The sequence below is a fragment of the Trachemys scripta genome, chromosome 3, assembly GCF_013100865.1.
Source record: "Trachemys scripta elegans isolate TJP31775 chromosome 3, CAS_Tse_1.0, whole genome shotgun sequence".
In the NCBI taxonomy this organism is placed as follows: domain Eukaryota; kingdom Metazoa; phylum Chordata; order Testudines; family Emydidae; genus Trachemys; species Trachemys scripta.
The window spans coordinates 157,736,574-157,756,561 of record NC_048300.1 but is presented as its reverse complement, the minus strand read 5'-3'; the positions used below and the strand labels follow the sequence as shown (position 1 = coordinate 157,756,561).

Sequence of the window (19,988 nt, the reverse complement as noted above, 5' to 3'; positions counted from 1 at the left end):
GCACACATCCTTTGGGGACCTTACTGTTCACCTCTCTCCACTGTGAAAACTGACCATTTATTCCTACCTCTTGTTTGAGGCCTGACCCAAAGCCCACTAAAATCAATGGAAAGATTCTCATTCAGTGTGCTTTGAATCAGTGGGCTCAAGGGCTTCACAGCCCTTGAGGGAAGATTCCTCTTTCTTGTCCTCGGCGCATCTCCTGATTGTCTAACCCAGCAACACAAGCCAAACAGTGGGATCTGGATTTAGCTGTAATGCTGACTGCTGTTCATAAATAGTAACACCGTTAAAGGATTCCTAACAGGCTTTTACTGCATTGCTGTGGATTATAAAGGGGCCAATTATAATATATGGAGCAATACCTATATCATAGAACTGGAAGGGACCCTGAAAGGTCATCGAGTCCAGCCCCCTGCCTTCACCAGCAGGACCAAGTACTGATTTTTGCCCCAACTCCCTAAGTGGCCCCCTCAAGAACTGAACTCACAACCCTGGGTTTAGCAGGCCAATGCTCAAACCACTGAGCTATCCCACCGCCCACACTTACTCATGTTGACTGATACTTAATCACCCAGATAGTCACATTGTCTTACATAATACTCAAAGGTGGGTAAAGGTGGCAAAATCAGGCCTAAAAATCAATGGAAGACAATGAAGTAAATACTCAGTGCTTACTTGCTAAACATTTCTAAGGAAAGAAGTCTCAAGGGAATTTGTGCCTCAAGAGTATCCCTTCCTGTATGATTGTTTGCTCAGATCAAATGATCTCCTATTCACAACTGATGAACTTGCCTGATCAATAATAGTCGAAAAAGAAAGACGATCCTGTGGGAGTGGCTCTGTAAATGCAGAGATTCAAAGCCATCATGCCAGCTGTGAGTTATGGTACCTTACCTTCATGGACTGTTTCTCCTCTTCAGTGCATGTGTTCATAATCTCATCCCCAGTTTCAACAAGTTCATCTATAGCATCCTTGTGCCTCAAAATCTCCATGGTAAATGCCTTGTGACACAATAAATACCGGTCAGCAATAAAGGTTGAGTACATGAAGCAAAAACTATTTTCGAAGTGCATTATGATGGACTGAAAATTAAATCATGCTAGTACATTTTCTAGACTAAGAAAGCACTGGCCAATAATTAACATGACAGTTGGAAATGCATTTCTTTACCTTTTGAACTTGTAGCTGAGCAGCGGTCTGGTCTTGCTCAAGCCTAATATCACCCAGAGACATCAATTTTTTTTCTGTTTCTGCAATCCAGGCTAATTCTGCATCAGCTGCTTGATCAAACTAAATAAAGGAGACATGAATTAGTTCAGCAGTTTTATATTATGAAGCTTGAATTGATTGTCTTTAGGTAGTTAAAAAGCCACATTTAAAAAAAATGCAAATGCTGAATTGTTAAAAAGATAATAGTCCATTTCTATACAATTTCACATATATGTGAACTATAGAGCTCAAAATGGTACTGAGAGCTTTAATAAAATCAGCTTAATTCATAAGCATGAAAAAGCAGCAGCAAAATAAGAGAGGCATAATGTACTTTCCTCAAACTTGCAAATCTCTATCAGACAACAGTGGAAGATCAAAGAGAATGTAGTACATGTAGAATTTTTCACTGAATATTACTTTTCCTTGTTAGTGATGACCCTAACTTTCATTTGTTTTTTCCATCTGTTTTAAAATGTTTTTATTGTAATTATCTGGAGACAAATCAATATAATCTTATGATATTAAGAAGTTTAATGAGACCTAGAAGCATTAGTGCAATAAGGTTGAAATCCTGGCCCCACTGAAGTCAATGCAAAACTGGTGGATTAAGTGAGAAAATACTCTTTTTGAATTTGGGCACAGCCTGCTCTGTTCCTGAAGAATTGACTTTCCATTAGAATTAGTTAATACTTTGATGTTTTAAAAAAATATCTCAAAGCATTTCTGAGTAGGAGGCGATGTTCTGTTACATTGTGCAGAAAGGAGCAATGAACCAGGAAAAGAGGTATAAGGGGCCCTAAAACCCATAGAAAGGGGACAGTAGATTGAACACAGCATAGTTCAGATTCAACCCATGTCTATATGACCCTCTGGGCAAACATGCATTTGGACACTACAGTTTTAGGGGTATTTTTGAGGTGAAGCCAAGGAGAAGCAACATGTTGGATGCTGAATTGTTTTGAAAATCTGTCCACAAATGTCACAGTAGAAGCTGGTGGGCGCTGAGCAGTTTTGAAAATCTGGCTCATATTTAGGTGATGTTGAGTATGTCAACACTAGCACTGGAAGATGAGGGGGCATACCCATACTAGCGCTGATTGAACTGGTGCTCTAAAAACAGAAGTGTAGTTGTAGTGGTGCAAGGACAGGATGGGCTAGCCACCCTGAGAACGATCCTGTCTGAGACCATTGATACATGATAGCCCAGGGATTGGCAACCTTTGGCATGTGGCCCACCAGGGTAAGCCCCCTGGCGGACTGAGCCAGTTTGTTTACCTGCCACGTCCGCAGGTTCGGCCAATTGCAGCTCCCACTGGCCACGGGTCGCTGCTCCAGGCCAATGGGGGCTGCGGGAAGTGGTGGCCAGCACATCCCTCGGCCTGCGCCGCTTCCCGCAGTCCCCATTGGCCTGGAGCGGCAAACTACAGCCAGTGGGAGCCGCAATTGGCCGAACCTGCGGACGTGGCACGTAAACAAACCGGCCTGGCCCGCCAGGGGCTTACCCAGCGGGCCGCGTGCCAAAGGTTACCGATCCCTGTGCTAGCCCCTCCCCTCACTCACATTGCAGCAGCAACACTTCTATTTTTAGTGTGCTATCTCAGTCAGAGCTAGTGGAGGTATGTCTCCTTGAGCTGGAATTTACACCTTTGTGCTCCAGGGCAGCCAGACCCTAAATGACAGCTGAATTCTTCTGAAAATCCATCTCCAGTTGTGGGTATTGAGCACTGGACATTCTTTCCCTGCGCTCTTTTGAAAATCAATGAAAAGGTACTGTGTCATAATCTGTCATGTGCATTGTAAGATTTCCTTGTAGGTTCCCTATTCCAGCACTGACCACACCGATTTAGCTTGACAAAGCCCACAGTTTACAAGTTTGTAGCTGCAGACCCACCATTGCCGTGCGCCTCCAATGTACCCGAGGTGTACTTTAACCACTAAGTCTGTCGTGTCTTAGTGCGTAATTATGCATGGATAGGCCGGAAATTTATTTTTCCCTTATGAGTCAGTCTTTATCATCCTTATTTTAATCCATTTGTTATACGAAACAGAGCACAAACATTTTTCCACTAGATGTCATCTCTCATTTATAGTGATAGAAGGTAAGTTTGTCCTAAATTTTGCAACTACTTTACAGAAAAATATAATCTCATTCAGTCTGCATTATGATACTACTGCCAAACTAGTGTACTACACCAGTGGTATTCACACCATGGTTCTAGAGCTGCATGTGGCTCTTTGGGCCCAGTTCTTCTGAAGTCCACCCATCGGATTAAAGCTCATCTTACTCTGCAGGGGTCTCAATGCTATCACAGGTGTGTGTCTCACACTGTCTGACATGCTGTGCAAGGCATCTCAGGATATGCTAAGCAAACATAACAAGGCTGCTTTGTTTCCTCTAAAAGGGGGTCAGAAGAAGGGCAGATGACAGTGAATAGACTTATAGAGAACTACAAATTACTTGAAATGTTTCTTTTTGTTGTTGCATTGCCATGGGTATGTCGTAATATTGAATAAATGCCCAATTGAAGAAGGTCATGATGCAAACATGGTAATGGAATGCCTGAATGCTGTGACACAACTACAGAAGAACCTCAGAGTTACGAACACCAGAGTTACAAACTGACTGGTCAATGACGCGTCTCATTTGGAACCGGAAGTACGCAATCAGGCAGCAGCAGAGACAAAAAAAGAAGAAGCAAATACAGTTCAGTACTATGTTAAACGCAAACTACTAAAAAAATAAAGGGAAATTTAAAAAAAAAGATTTGAGAAAGTAAGGAAACTGTGCTTGTTTCATTTAAATTAAGATGGTTAAATGCAGCATTTTTCTTCTGCATAGCAAAGTTTCAGAGCAGTACTAAGTCAATGTTCAGTTGAAAACTTTTGAAAGAATAACCATAACGTTTTGTTCTGCTATGAACATTTCAAAGTTACGAACAACCTCCATTCCAAAGGTGTTATTAAATGGCTCTTTCAGGTTGAGTTTCTAGGTGAGTATAGTATGTATAGTATGTTAAAGAATGAACACTGAAAAAATGGTACTGCTTGTATCAGGATTTCACAATGGCATTTTATTTCCATTATGGAGGACAGAGTAAATTATGAGCTTTAAATTACCTTGGCCAAGTCAGAATTCATCATTTTGATACCATCAAATTAATATTCCTGATGCACATTATTTCCTGTTTTGTTTGATCAGAAAAGGACGACTTGTTAATGTGATGAATAATTAAGAATTCCTTTGTTAACACTCTGTAAAGCTTCCTCTTTGGCAGAACTAGAGTAGCAGAATGGACCCATAGAATGCAAACATAATGGGCAATTTTATATTTTATTTCTACACAGAACTCCCAGGGAACAAGGGTAGAACTTGACTCAAATAGCTTCAATATTGGGAGTTGAAATGATATCTGGAGTAATTCCATAGACTTCTGTGGCGTTACACCTGGGATCATTTTGGACCAGTTAGTTACAAGAATTAATCTCCAATCTGACATTCACATCAGGACTCTTCTTTCACATCTTTGAGCTGCTCTCTACCCACGCCTTGCTCTTTTTTCAGTGACCAAAAATGTCCACTCTAACTCCACACCAGTGCCTCCTTACCCGCTAGCCCACAGGCGCTGATTTTTTTCCCAGTGGGAGCTCCATCCCCGCTCTTACCCAAGACACCGCCCCTACTCCACCTCTTTTCCTGAGGCCCTACCCTCACCCTAAATCTTCCCGCCCCTGCTCTGCCTTCTCCCCCAAGCTGATCTACGACCCCGCTGAACAGCTGTGGCTGGTGGGTACTGAGCATCCCCTATTTTTTTTCTGCAGGTGCTTGACCCCCAGAGCACCCCTGTAGTTGGCACCTATGCTCTAGCTCACGTGTTCTTGCTGCCTTTGACCCTCTGCAAAACCTCTAAGTATTTGCAGCACTGTTAAATTATGACTACATTCATCCCTCCTCAACATCTCTGCCCAAATAACACTTCAGGTGGTTGCCTGTTGTAACACCCCTGAGCAGGAGGTTGGCTCCTTCCTCATACGTAGCTCCTGGAGTTTACCATACCTAGCCTGGCACCAGCCCCTTCTGGCTTCCCCAACATAGGAGAAGTCTGAGGTGGTCTGGGTGTGGTAGGAGAGGAGGGATCACGATTGGAGTGCAATGTGTCCTCATGATGCTGTCTGGTGGAGCAGCCCTTTGGAACTATTATCCACTAGTGCAAATGAAAGCAGCCCTGAAGCTGTCTAAATTGTGCCAGGGGCTGGTTTGGTCCCTGACTACTCCCTACAATAAGTGTGGGGGAGAAAGTTGGTAGAAACCCACATATACACCCGGGTCACATGCCCCTGGGGATCCAGCCCGCAATTTTATAAAGGTGTCTGCTGAGATAAGATAAATATTCAGAGTGAATGCCATAAAAGATAGAATATTTATAAATTACTTATAACCTTAGGATTATCACCAATCCTCTTACAGTCAGTTTCCACAAAGTTCTGAAACTATGCCATATATACTTCAGCTTGGCTGAAGCCAATTCTGTTTGTTGGTGTTATGGGCATTGGAAAAAATTTCCATTCATATTTTTGTGTTTGTAAAATTAACTTCACGCCGAAATTGGAGAATTTACAGCTCCGCTTTTCTCTTATCATCAGGTAGCTAGATGTGAGACCACACAGATTTACATCTATGAAATGCAAGTGCCAATTCTAAAAAATCACCCAATTATTTTCTAAGCAAACTTTAGAAACAAACACATATATTCACAACTTATTTCTTGCAGCTGCATGCAAATTACACCATTAACTCAGTCCTTGAGTGCAGTTTAAAATAAGTTGGTCCAACATGTTAGCTGCAGAAAATACAAAAGCATAAGGCCAGATCCTTAGCTGGTATAAATGGACTTTAGAGGAGCTGCACCTATTTAAACAAGCGGAGGATCTGGGCCATATTGTATGTATTACAGCATAAAATGTAAATGATACAGGGCCTGACTGAGCCTGTAGTCCTCACTCAGACAAAACTTCCACTGAGGTCCCCACAGGTTCGTACTCCCACTGATTTTGGCTACAAGACTGAACTCTAAGGTTTGTGTTAACAATGAGGCAGATGGCTACAACAATGTACAGATTAGTTTTGCTCTGGCACTTGTGTCTGAACAGTGCAGTCACATTCTATTCAAACAGACCTTTAGTTGCTCAAGCATATCAAATGTATGGCAATATTGTTAACAAACAACCTTTGTTCAGGTACAGATTTCTGGAGGCAAACATTTTATTGGCTAAAGAACAAAAACAGCTGTTTAGTACCTTCTGTGATCTTAGAATGGCAGCATCAATCTCCTCCACCTTCTGAGTTAGCGTGTCGCTCACTAATCTGTACCGCTCATTGTCCTCAGTCACCATTTTGTCTAACCCCTCTCTTGCCCTCCATGGCACCAATTCCAGCAAGGCACTGCTGACTTCATTGAGGGTGTCCAATAAGCCTTTGTTGTTCTTTGCTTCTTTTTTCAACTCCTGAAAAAGGCCATTTAAAGTAAACATGCCAGCATAAGAGCCAAACATACACAGCTTGCACATATTTTTATTCTTCTGTCTACTCTAAGAAGCAAGAACTGGAACATTTTACAGGCGAACAAATGGGATAAATTGGCACACTTATTTTCAGCTCAGTTACATTAGCCTTTGTTATTGTTAAGTTGTTTGACAGAAAGGCAGGTGATTCCTGAAGGGAAGTTTCCACAGAACAGAACTGAAATATATTCCTCCAATCAGCATGGTAGACTGTCATTCTCTGGAATTCAATACAGTTGTCAGTCTTTAATCAAGCAAACAAAGAGAAGAAAGCAAACACATATTCTTTGCACTTTGCAACCATCTTTCTATGGAACAAATTCACCATCAAAGTAAAATCAAGTGTGAAATAAAGCAAAATATTATCTAAATTCAAGTGAATTTTTAAATGAACATTTGAATTAAAGCCAATCAGTCAAAATCATTACAAGTGCAGTGAGAAATGACCTTTTTATTCCCACATGCAACCATATTTTAATTTTCTGTTATTTTTTAATCTGGTTTCCAAAATAAGTGTATTTATTTAGCAATTTAGTAACCTATTTCATGTAATGGTTTTATTAGTGTTCCACTAACAACAAGGAGTCTGGTGGCACCTTAAAGACCAACAGATTTATTTGGGCATAAGCTTTCATGGGTAAAAACCTCACTTCTTTGGATGCAGTTTCTTTCCAAATAATAGCTGTTACTAGTCTGAAATTAATACTGTATCTTAAATACAGGCTCTTTTCCTACTTTAAGGTGTTGTTTTTTTGTGTCTGTGACACAACTAAAGAACAAAAATAACTTTGTTTGACAATTTAAGAGTTTTCCCAGGGATTGGTAGCTTACTGAACTAGAACAAAATGTAGCTCTTCTCCTGCTGCACTAATAATAAACCTCAGCCAAATCTCATCAGTGACTGCTAGAAAGAGATTGTGATTCTTTACTGTTTTATTCCTAGTCAGAGAGCTGATCTGGTGCCAAATTATGATCATTTGCAAGACATCCTCCAGCCAAATAGAAGCTAACCTACTTAACTAGTTCACATCTTTACATGAAAAATAACAAAGCAATATATACAGTTTACAGCTTTTAGAACATACTTTTTGTCTTTCTTGTACATCGCTTAATTCTTCTCCCTTGGGGGTCTGAGCATCATATGAAAGCAATTCCACCTCCACTTTGTCAAGCCATATGCAGAGTTCCTCGTGAGTGGACTGCAGTTGACCTGCAAGCTGCAGAGCTTGCTCTAAAGTCTTGGATACATCAGAGCTCAATTTAGTAATATCTTTGTACCTTGCTTTAATGCCTTCCAATTTATCTTGAATTATTACAACTTCATCACCTAAAATTTCAAAGGGATGTTATTTCACATGAATGAATGCAAAAAAAGAAAAGAAAATCAAAACAAAACAAAAACCATCAATAATAATTAATATATTTTTAGTTTCTTATGTGCAGATTGACCCAAACATGACCCAGGGACAGATCAGAGACTGGTGTGAATTGTTCAGTGAAGCCAGCGGAGCTATGACAATTTACACCAACTCTGATCTGTTGCTTTTTCTCTTACCACTCCAAACTCTGGACAAGTGGAGATCTGGACCCAAGCTTTGAGGACTGGGCCCGACTCTAGTGTTATTCTTTGGAGATATAAAAATTGTTTCTTGTTCTCTTTTTCTTTAAAAGGCAAATATTAAAATTTACATACTTTTTACCCAAACACAGGCTATATAAAAACCTCCTTAAATTTACATTCATTTTTTATACAGGTTGACACAGGTAAAGAAATGTATCAATAAAAGTGCAAGAATGGAGCTTCAAAATGCCAAGTGGTATTTACATTATTAATTTACAATTTATTTATAAATTATAATTAATTGATAATTAGACTGTATGGTTCAAAGAATAATTCAAATTATTCTTTGAACCATACAGTCTAATTATCAATCATTAGACACACACACACTGCCCAAAGGTCAAAATGCAGACAGAGACTCCTGTAATAGACCTATTGCAATATATTTAGATTTTACCCTGTAATATAACTTCTAACTGGATAACAGAGGAGGGTTTTCCCTCCTGTCTTTGAGAGTTCAAATACTTGGAGCACTGGAACATTTAGATAGATGTTCCTCTGCAGACCAGATATGTTGTGTGCAATTGGAATGCAACCTTTCCCGCAATACTAGCTCTGATCTGGAGGATGCAGCCTCTCTAACAGTAAAAGGTAGCCTACTACCTTCATTTCTGGGCTTCTATAGAGAAAAGGCTATGTCCTATGTCAAATAGTCCTACATCATGAGTAATGTCCATAACTTGCTAGTAGGAACAAAATGGAGGTTCAATAAAATAATTTTCCATCAACCAAAAGTAAAAAAAAAACAAGGGCTAAATTCTCTGTGTGGCTAAATGGGTACATCTCCATTGACTTCAATGTTCACTTACACCAGCAGAGAATTTGGCCCAAAGACATAACATACCGTGACTTCAATAGTTATTAGAATAAACAATTAAATGAAGTGACTAAATCTAGCCAGTGACTAAAGGCTAATATTTACAAACTTCAGCTTATTTTTCCCATAATCACTTACAAGTATGAGGAAAAGGCTGCTGAATCATTAATTTCCTAAAAGCTCTCACCTGTTGTTTGCTTGAGAAGCTCTAAGCCATTTTGTATAGCTTGATCGACATTTTGTTTTCTGAGCAGAATCTCTTCCTGAAGCACCTACGAGAAGATGTCATTTGTGTAAGCACTGAGGTGACAGATCAAGTTATTTTTAGTTTAAATAGTTGTATCACCTTTCAAATCAAATATATTAATGAGAAATAAATAAATGGTGGACATAAAATATAAAGTAAAAAATAAATAAAATAAATAAATGAATTCAACAGAAAAGAAATAAAAATACCAGCAGGTCAGCGTGTTGTTTCATGAGTGACTCTGTCCTGTAATCTTGGACTGACAATTTGCTCAGTTTGTCATGTACTTCATTCAGCCAGTTCATCAATTCAACTTCATCTTCCCCGAAAATCTGAGCATTGCAATAGGCTTGCTGGAGCAGCTCAGACCAGCTGTTACTCTTCTCTTGAATCTCAATATATCGGGCTTGGGAAGAATCTAGCTTTTCCTGCACCATATCTTTATCCTCTCTGGAGCTCATAGTCTTAAGAGACTGACCAATGCTAATGGCCATATGTAAACTTTTATTGCGAGTAAGGATGTCATCTTCTAACGCCTAAATGAAGTTTTTAAAATAATGGAGAAAGACAGAAAATAAAAATGGACAGACACAAAAGCAAATACAAATGGAACTATAGAACAACAGAAATATAATGGTTTTATTGTCAATTATAAATAAAAAATTTGGACTAATGGGTAAAAAAAACAGAGATCCCAGTTCTACTGTATTTCACAAACTCACATAAAAGAATTCCCCATATGAATGACACAAATGTCTGGTTTATATCTTACTTTATGCTGAGAAATCTGCAGCTGCAGTTTAGAAGTTTGTGTTCCAATGGGTTCAGAATTTGCAAGCCTTTTCTCAGTGGTGGTCAGCCACTCAACCAGGGGTTCTAAAGTTTCATGGAATTGCTGTGCTACCACTAAGATACCTTCCAACTGACGATTCCTGTAAACATGCCAAGATAAAGGTCATTTCTGTGATGAAGTGTGTGTGAGAGATTCAATAAAACTCTTCAGGCCCTCATCACTAAAAAACATTCTACACATTATTGTAGAAGCCAGCCACAAGCTGAAACAGATACACGTCCACAGTACAGAGAGAAAAACAATGTAAACCAACAACTATATAAAAGTACAGTTAATAAGAAAGACTCCAAAAATCATACTGGCTGAACAAGAGATTCCAATACTTGATATCTTTTGTTAATAAAATACATTTTACTTCATTCATATGCACTTGGTTAAAAATAACCTAAGGATCCGTTAAGCAGAGCATTTAAATACAGGGGTTCATTTTTATTCAGGAAAATACTTAAACTTCTGCTTAACTTTAAGCACATGCTTAAATTCTATTGTCTTCAATGAGACTTACACATATACTTAAAGTTAGGCACATACTGAAGTACTTTGCTAACTCAGGACATGTTATCTTGCTCACTCCAACTTGTAAAATAAAGTCTTTAAATATCTTTTCAGTGACATGATATGAACTGTACAGCCCCAATCCTGCATTCCTGGTTCAGGTTTAAAACTCTCATTTTTGTCAGTGCCAGATTTACCTTAATATAAGGATACAGATTTACCCCCTAACTAAGGTGGCAATATTTACAACATCATTAAGATTTCCAACATTTGTGATGGGGTTCTGTTCTGTTCTGTCCCTTGGGAGAATAACATGAAGGGCAAAGGGGTCCAGGAGAGCTGGCTGTATTTTAAAGAATCCTTACTGCAGTTGCAGGAATAAACCATCCCGATGTGTAGAAAGAATAGTAAATATGGCAGGCGACCAGCTTGGCTTAACAGTGAAATCCTTGCTGATCTTAAACACAAAAAAGAAGCTTACAAGAAGTGGAAGATTGGACAAATGACCAGGGAGGAGTATAAAAATATTGCTCAGGCATGCAAGAGTAAAATCAGGAAGGCCAAATCGCACTTGGAGTTGCAGCTAGCAAGAGATGTTCAGAGTAACAAGCAGAGTTTCTTCAGGTACGTTAGGAACAAGACGGAAGTCAAGGAAAGTGTGGGCCCCTTACTGAATGAGGGAGGCAACCTAGTGACAGAGGATGTGGGGAGGAGGTGACCAGCCCTCCGTGGAGAAAGAAGTGGTTCAGGACTATTTAGAAAAACTGGATGAGCACAAATCCATGGGGCCGGATGCGCTGAATCTGAGGATGCTAAAGGAGTTGGCGGATGTGATTGCAGAGCCATTGGCCATCATCTTTAAAAACTCATGGCGATCAGGGATGGTCCCGGATGACTGGGAAAAGGCTAATGTAGTGCCCATCTTTAAAAAAGGGAAGGAGGAGGATCCGGGGAACTACAGGCCAGTCAGCCTCTCCTCAGTCCCCAGAAAAATCATGGAGCAGGTCCTCAAGGAATCAATTATGAAACACTTAGAGGAGAGGAAAGTGATCAGGAACAGTCAGCATGGATTCACCAAGGGCAAGTCATGCCTGACTAATCTAATTGCCTTCTATGAGGAGATAACTGGCTCTGTGGATGAGGGGAAAGCAGTGGATGTGTTATTCCTTGACTTTAGCAAAGCTTTTGATACGGTCTCCCACAGTATTCTTGCCACCAAGTTAAAGAAGTATGGGCTGGATGAATGGACTGTAAGGTGGATAGAAAGCTGGCTAGATCGTCGGGCTCAACGGGTAGTGATCAATGCTCCATGTCTAGTTGGCAGCTGGTTTCAAGCGGAGCGCCCCAAGGGTCGGTCCTGGGGCCAGTTTTGTTTAATATCTTTATTAATTATCTGGAGGATGGTGTGGACTGCACTCTCAGCAAGTTTGAAGATGACACTAAACTGGGAGGCGTGGTAAATACGCTGGAGGGTAGGGATCAGATACAGAGGGACCTTAGAGGGAAATTAGAGGATTGGGCCAAAAAAACCTGGTGAGGTTCAGTAAGGACAAGTGCAGAGTCCTGCACTTAGGACGGAAGAATCCTATGCACTGCTACAGACTAGGGACCAAATGGCTAGGTAACAGTTCTGCAGAAAAAGACCTAGGGGTCACAGTGGACGAGAAGCTGGATATGAGTCAACAGTGTGCTCTGTTGCCAAGAAGACTAACGGCATTTTGGGCTGTATAAGTAGGGGCATTGCCAGCAGATCGAGGAACGTGATCATTCCCCTTTATTCGACATTGGTGAGGCCTCATTTGGAGTACTGTGTCCAGTTTTGTGTCCACACTACAAGAAGGATGTGGAAATATTGGAAAGAGTCCAGCAGAGGGCAACAAAAATGATTAGGGGTCTGGAGCACATGACTTATGAGGAGAGGCTGAGGGAACTGGGACTGTTTAGTCTCCAGAAGAGAAGAATGAGGGGGGATTTGATAGCTGCTTTCAATTACATGAAGGGAGGTTCCAAAGAGGATGGAGCTCGGCTGTTCTCAGTGGTGGCAGATGACAGAACAAGGAGCAATGGTCTCAAGTTGCAGCGGGGGAGTTCTAGATTGGATATTAGGAAACACTATTTCACTAGGAGGATGGTGAAGCACTGGAATGCTTTACCTAGGGAGGTGGTGGAATCTCCTTCCTTGGAGGTTTTTAAGGCCCGGCTTGACAAAGCCTTGGCTGGGATGATTTAGTTGGGAATTGGTCCTGCTTTGAGCAGGAGGTTGGACTAGATGACCTTCTGAGGTCCCTTCCAACCCTGATATTCTATGATTCTATGAAGCACTGGAATGGGTTACCTGGGGTGGTGGTGGACTCTTCATCCTTAGCGGTTTTTAAGGTCAGGCTTGACAAAGCCCTGGCTGGGATGATTTAGTTGGTGTAGGTCCTGCTTTGAGCAGGATATTCTATGATTCTGTTGTTCTTTATTACACCCTTACAAAAATATTTTTCTCAGTCCTACTCGCCTATAAATTTCACCCAAGGCAGACTATTTTAGTGGTTTCTATTTTTAAGACTTTAGAAAAATCCATCCTGTGTTAAACATTAAGGGACAGTTATGAATAATGGTGATTCTCTCCCAAGAAAAAGAAATATGTCTTTGGTCATTTTAGTTTTCAGAAGTGTAATCAAAGAATTATGGAGACGAACCTGTATCTAAACAGATGGACTGGACAGACTTGTAATTTGATTTGAAAATAAATTTCACCAGACTCGTATGATAATATTAAATTAAATGAGATTAACGTTTACTTCAGTTAATGAGTCATGGATCCTTGTATTTTTTTTAAACACAGAATGGTATAATAGCTTATTAACTGAATCTACTAATTTCTTTAAGTAATCCGGTTCTTAATTATTTATTATTATTATGGGTGTACAAATGAGGGCTTAAATAACAATAGGGATAGATGGGGGCAGCTAGAAAGATTAGGGAGTGTCATAGGAGTCCAAACAAACTTAATGCCTGAATCTCAATCCCAATAATATAGTATACAGATAAAAGCATTTCATTGTTTTTATTGTAATGCATAATGTTATACATTTACACTCTTTTCAGTCTTCCCTAACCACCCTCCTTGCCTCTGTCTCCCCCCTCAGTTTTGTGCCTTCATCTATGCTATCTCACATGCTTACAGCACCCTCTCTTCCTCCTCTCAAGCACCAAGTGATCTCTTTTCAAATCTTCCCTCTGAAAGCACACTTCTTCAGCAAAGGTCTTCAAACACTGCTCCCTCCAAAGACACTTGCACTATTCATGTTAACTTGTCTTCCTGTGTGTTATGTGTATCTGAATTTTGTAATGATATCAGAATTCGACTGTAAGTTGTTCAGGGAAGGAACTGTGTCGTCTTATTTTGTCTGCACAGCTCTGAGCATGATGGTGGCACTATTTTTTTTTACTTTATTGGGAGTTGAGGGAGCCCAGCACCTTGAATAAAGAGCTTAGCAACTCACAGGATCTGGACCAATAATCCATTTCTTCAGATAACCCTGATTTGAAAATGAGAAGAGTAATATACTCCCTTTGTAGCCACATTTCAGGATCTTAAGAGTTCTAAGGAACCATATTTATTGAGAGCTCATTGCGTGTTTTGTGCCATACAGAACAGAGAGAATGTGGTTTCTCCATCAAGGAATTTACATTCTGCCTATACTAATGCAGGTGTAGTGTTCCAGATAATCAGAAGATGTATATGCAGTTGATCTCACTAAAGTATCTCATTTTAGCTTTTCAGGATAGTAAAACTTTTTTTAAATAGCTAATGATCTGTTCAAGCTATTTTCTTTTGCTTTTCTTACTAATCAGCTTTATATATATTATCATCAGGGCACAATAAATTTGACATAGCAACAAAAAAATAGTGCTTATGAAGTCTCAGATTATGAAGTTCCACATGCTGCTTCTAGTCATCTATCCCCTGCTGAACTCATATTTCTCAAAGGAATGAAAGAATTTCAAATACCTTGTTTCAGCTTTACTGAGCAATGCATCCCATCTACTATCCAGGAGACTCAACTGCTTCAAGATCTTCACTTTATCAGCAGGTTCTGCTGACTCTGCAATTTTCTCCCCTTCGCGCTTGCTTACCTCAACGGTAGGTCTGCGGTCATCCAGTAACCTTTGGAGAAGCTGGAGATAAAGCAATCAAAAATCAAATTGCTAGGAAACAACTGAATCAACACACAGCTGTGGAAATGTAAGGAGGCAGATTGATCAAGATCTTGTTAAAAATTTACACTCTACTTAAAATTGCAAAGAAATATTAGATGCTTGAATTACCATGAAAATGCCAATATTGTAAAAAGAGTTAATTCTGACTTGAGCTAGTTAGTTGTTTCTCTATCCGTTGAAAGTGGCAGACATCCACCAAGTCCTCGCCCCACAAAAGACCTTTCCCTGTAAATGAGTGTATTAATTGGTTTTTGTGTGACGAAGATGTGTGGCAGCCCTCACTGGTGCATACGCATATGGGAAAATGTCACATTTAACATCCACTGTATTTGCTAATGAGCTTTTATTATTATAATTTGTGTGAGCATTTATAGAAAAACTGCATGTTTGCTGAGGTTCAGTAAAGTGCAGATAACATATATAGGCGTGGACGGATTAGATGTTTACCTGTAACTGTTGATTTCACCCTACATACAAAAGAGATGAAAACATATTTCCATTGATAATAACTGAAATTTACAGACAGGCAAAGTAAGAAAAATGCTGCTTGAGAACTTAGTGCAGTTTGATTTAAGGATATTGTTTACTCTGTATATTTTGACAAGTGATGCATTTTTTGTTTTAATGGTTATAAAGCTTTAACTTGTGGAATCTCAACATCTACTGTCATTAATTATTGTCTGCCCCTGCATTGTTTCACACAGCTGTGAACATGTAAATGATAAAAATAGAAATAAAATGCTTAAAACCCATAAGTTTGTGCAACTAAAAACTTAAATCAATAACAATTGAAAAAATGCTTGAAAATACACTATTATCTGAAAAATTATGTCAAAAAATGGAATTCAACTGCTCTGATCATGCAGTTACATTTTCCACTGATCACATGTCTGGGATGCCTGAAAATTAGGTTCACTGACATCACACAGTAAATTATTTTCTCCCCCATATTTCTGTCTAAAACTTGATGATCTCCCTACTTTTCCCACCATTCCTTTGTTGGCTGGAGGGAGTCCACCTCTCTGTCTCTGCAGTATTACTGGCACACAATGCTCTACTGCATGCTGCAACTTCAGGCTTTGTAGACTGTGCCTCTATGTTAAATATGAGAATGACTTTGGGCCATATTGGAGAATTGCATGCAGTGATTTGGTCCATGAGCTGCATTATGCCCACTTCTTCTCTAGTTATGAAAATTTTAGAAGAGATGATAATCCCTGGAGCCCTCCTTATACCAGCATATACTATTGCATACATTGGAGATGACCAATATTGGGGCACCAACATCCTGGCTGAGGATGCAAAGACAGTGGGATTTAGGCACTTACTAGATGCTGCTCATGTCTAGAGTGGTTAGCTCCACTGTTTGTAATACCGCTTTGAAAATATTAAAATGAAAATTCTATCCCTTCTCATTTTCTACTTCTCCATTAACCAAACATTGATTTTTATCTCCTGCTTTGTGTCTAAAATGTCTCGATTCTTTTTGTTTTTAACTTGCTAGATTTTGCACTTGAATCCAAGTACAGATGAAGGAGAATCAGAGCCCAGTTTCTACAATGAAATGTCACACCCCTCCACATAATTCCAGAAGATAGAGTATGGAAAGCACAGCTGCATTAAATACTTCAATACACTTGATTGTAATACAGTACACTTGAGCAGATTTTCTGCTTCAGTGAAGATTGGGGATTCATTATCATCACTGAAGCAGAGAGAGAATCTGAATCTACAGTAATAAGTTTCACTTACTTTCTGTTCCTGTATCTGGGCCTTCACAACTTTGAACTCAGCAGATGGGGGTTTCTGATTGGCCACTAGATCTTCTGTATCAATGAGCCAGCTAAGCAGAGATTCAAGGGCATCCTGGAACCTTCCACAGCGGAGAAGAGCTTCTTGCAGCTGAGCAGCTCGTTGAGCAACCTGAAAGAAAGACAGAGAGAGTATTACTCACTTTTCCTTTTTCCCCCTCCTACTTCTGCCAATTAACCAAGGCTTGCAGAATGGCTGTCTTTATTACTGTAGTGTATTTTCATTCTTATACCTCTTCATCATTGTGTAGAAGTTAATTCACATTCATCATTTTAAAATTCCACCACTGTAGTTATGAACAAGGGCACTTATCTCTTAGGCTGTGGTCTTCCATTTAAAGGAATGAGGTTGATTCCAGGTAAACTATTTTATCCCAATGATGCAGTAGATCTAATACTCCTGTGTTGTACAGTTATGTTCTACAGTGATACTATGGTGAGATACAGTGGTGTGAAACATGCCTCTAGGAACTGTGTATTTTACTTACAAAGGCTTCCTTGTAACAGGACTCAGCCAAGGACCCCAAATTGCACTCCCCATTAGGGACAATGCTCCCTTCACAGTTTAAAAGGCATGGAAGTAGAAAACATATCCATGAACCATGGACACCTGTTGCTCCACTGCATCAATCCTCCGAGGTGGAACCTGTGACAATGAGCACCTTTCCTGCCTCCCACCCTTGCCACATCCCATCCCCACCTGCTGTCCAAGAACCTTTCACGGCATAGGAATGTCACAAGGGGGAAGTTGCTCTTCTGAGTAAGGGTAACTTGCAATGCTTAAAGCACCATAAACCCTGATGTGCATTAAAGGGAACATGCCACTGGAAACACATAGCTGAGCCCTATTGCCACTTAGTGCACACTGGAAAATGCTCAGATACCATGGTGAATATGAACATGATAGAAGAGACTTTTTGATACCATGGTGAATGTGAATACAGAAAGAATCACAGTGGATGAAGGAGAGAGAGAAGTGACTACAACATGGTTTAGAAAAAAACATGTAGCTACCTTTCCCATATATGTGTCTCACCTTCATCCCTTCTCCATACAACTTGAGCTATTAAACTCCTCCCTGCTCTGCATATGCAGAGGGGAGCAAAGAGTCCTGAGGGAACCTTTCCTGGCTAAGAATGCCAGGAATAAGCCTACAGAAAAATGGACAGAACTGTAGAAATGACAACCATACTTTGGCAGCTATTGACACAAATATTTTTAAGAAAATTACAAAGAAAGTTACTCTGTTAAGGTAACAGAATCCATGACTATCATGAACATATTTTAATGTCCTGTATTTTGAAAGATGACACATAGGGGAAAATACTAAACAAGGAAGACAAAAATTGATTTTGTGAATATACAAAATAATAACCTTCTTATTGAGAGTCTTCCATCGGGTGTTAACATCTTCAAGGTCATGCTCAAGATTCTCGGTGCTAGCATTTTTAGCAGCACTTTGAATAAGGCCTTGGCCTAGCCAATTTACCTCCTGTTGTTTAACTTGCAGTGGTTCAATCTCTTCTTTCTGGAATACCTGCAGGTGGAAAACCAAAGGCACATCTGAACTATAGTTTGATAACACATGGAACATAAGCAACTGTGATGTGGATATTGGGAGTAAAATCTTAGTACTGAAAACTAACATATAGCTATATAGCATTATTAAAAAGAAATGATATTTAGGGAAGTAAAGAAAATCCTAAAAACAATTAATGCCATTAAAGTTGAAAAAAATATAAGTTGACAGTACACCACGAACCAACCAACTATAGTACTGTACCTCTAAAAACCAAATGTTGTATTTTGTTTAGAAACTAGGATGTGAGCAACCACCCTGGTGTGATTGCAGCTGGGATACTGGGACAAATTCAGTCCTGGTATAAATAGTGCAGTTTCCACAGTGTAAACGTGCCTGCCTTCGTGAGGTATAATTAGGATTGCCAGGTGTCCGGTTTTTGACTGGAACGCCCGGACAAAAAGGGACCCTGGCAGCTCCAGTCAGCACGGCTGAACAGACTGCTAAAAGTCTGGTTGGCTGCAGCGGGGCAGGCAGGCTCAGTGCCCGGTGGCTCAGCGCAGTTTCTGGGAAGTGGCGGCATGTCCCTCTGGCTCCTAGGTGGAGGGGCGACCAACAGGGCTCCACATGCTGCCCCCAGCACCGGCTCCGCAGCTCCCATTAGCTGGGAACGCCGCAGCCAATGGGAGCTGTGGAGCCGCCGCTGGGGCAGGGGCAGCGCACAGAGCTCCCCTGACAGCCCCTCCGCGTAGGAGCCAGAGGGATATGCTGCCGCTTCCTGGGAGCCGCGCAGACTTCCTCTGTCCCCAGGAAATGCCGGGGCCACCTGAGGTCAGCACTGACCGAAGCCCACACCCCAAACCCCCTCTCCTGCCCCAACCCCCCGTCCTTGCTTGGTACCTCATCAGGCACTCAAACTCCTCCCGTAGCCCGCTCCCCAACCCCCTGCCCCAGCTCTGAACCCCTTTCCACACTCCAAACCTTCAGTCCCATCCCCCAGCCCAGAGCCTCTTCCTGCACCCCAAGCCTGTTATCCCTGGCCCCACCCCACAGCCTGCACCCCCAGCCAGAGCCCTCACCCCCTCCCATGCCACAACCCCCTGCCCCAGCCCAGTGGTGAGAGAGGGTGGGGGAGAGCGAGCGAAGGAGGGAGGCGGGATGGAGTGAGCTGCGGTGGGGCCTCGGAGAAGGGGTGAGGCAAGGGCAAGGCCTTTGGGAAAGGCCAGGGTAGGAGGCAGGGCAAGGGTGTTTGGTTTTCTGCAATTAGAAAGCTGGCAACTCTAGGCATAATGTGGCCACTGTATGTAGTTCACATTAACACAGCTCAGGAGGATGACAGAAAACTAGAACACATACAAAGCAGCGCAACAAACCTGATACAAGAACTCATGAGACAATGGGAGATACATCTAGAAGATAACAAAGCATGCTCAAAGAGATATAAACATGGTCCATAGATACAGTGACAATATAAAAGTAAGTAAAAGAATTGAAAACTAACAATATACATCAAGGGAGCAAACTGGGCAATGTCTCTGAACGTTGGACAAGGGGCACAGCCTAAATTTAGGGAAGGAAACACAATTTTTCGGTTAGGTTTTAGGAAATGCAAATGAGTTCTGGAATATGGAGGTGGGT

The 19,988-nt window shown here is 40.8% G+C and overlaps 1 protein-coding gene across 30 annotated transcripts in view; it reads right to left on the bottom strand.

Moving 5' to 3' along the window:
• Positions 1-19,988, bottom strand: part of DST (dystonin) — a 539,328-nt gene that overhangs the window by 65,740 nt on the left and 453,600 nt on the right. For 25 of the 30 annotated variants that reach the window (XM_034766279.1, XM_034766278.1, XM_034766280.1 and 22 more), the window contains 10 exons: positions 18,207-18,368; positions 16,773-16,943; positions 14,812-14,978; positions 10,233-10,392; positions 9,670-9,996; positions 9,401-9,485; positions 7,861-8,102; positions 6,512-6,718; positions 1,175-1,294; positions 898-1,005 (listed from right to left, as the gene is read on the bottom strand). In XM_034766279.1, coding sequence (XP_034622170.1) covers positions 898-1,005; positions 1,175-1,294; positions 6,512-6,718; positions 7,861-8,102; positions 9,401-9,485; positions 9,670-9,996; positions 10,233-10,392; positions 14,812-14,978; positions 16,773-16,943; positions 18,207-18,368 — 1,749 coding nt within the window. The remainder of the gene's footprint in view (positions 1-897; positions 1,006-1,174; positions 1,295-6,511; positions 6,719-7,860; positions 8,103-9,400; positions 9,486-9,669; positions 9,997-10,232; positions 10,393-14,811; positions 14,979-16,772; positions 16,944-18,206; positions 18,369-19,988) is intronic. The other 5 variants (XM_034766272.1, XM_034766289.1, XM_034766275.1 and 2 more) reach the window with 1 other exon arrangement.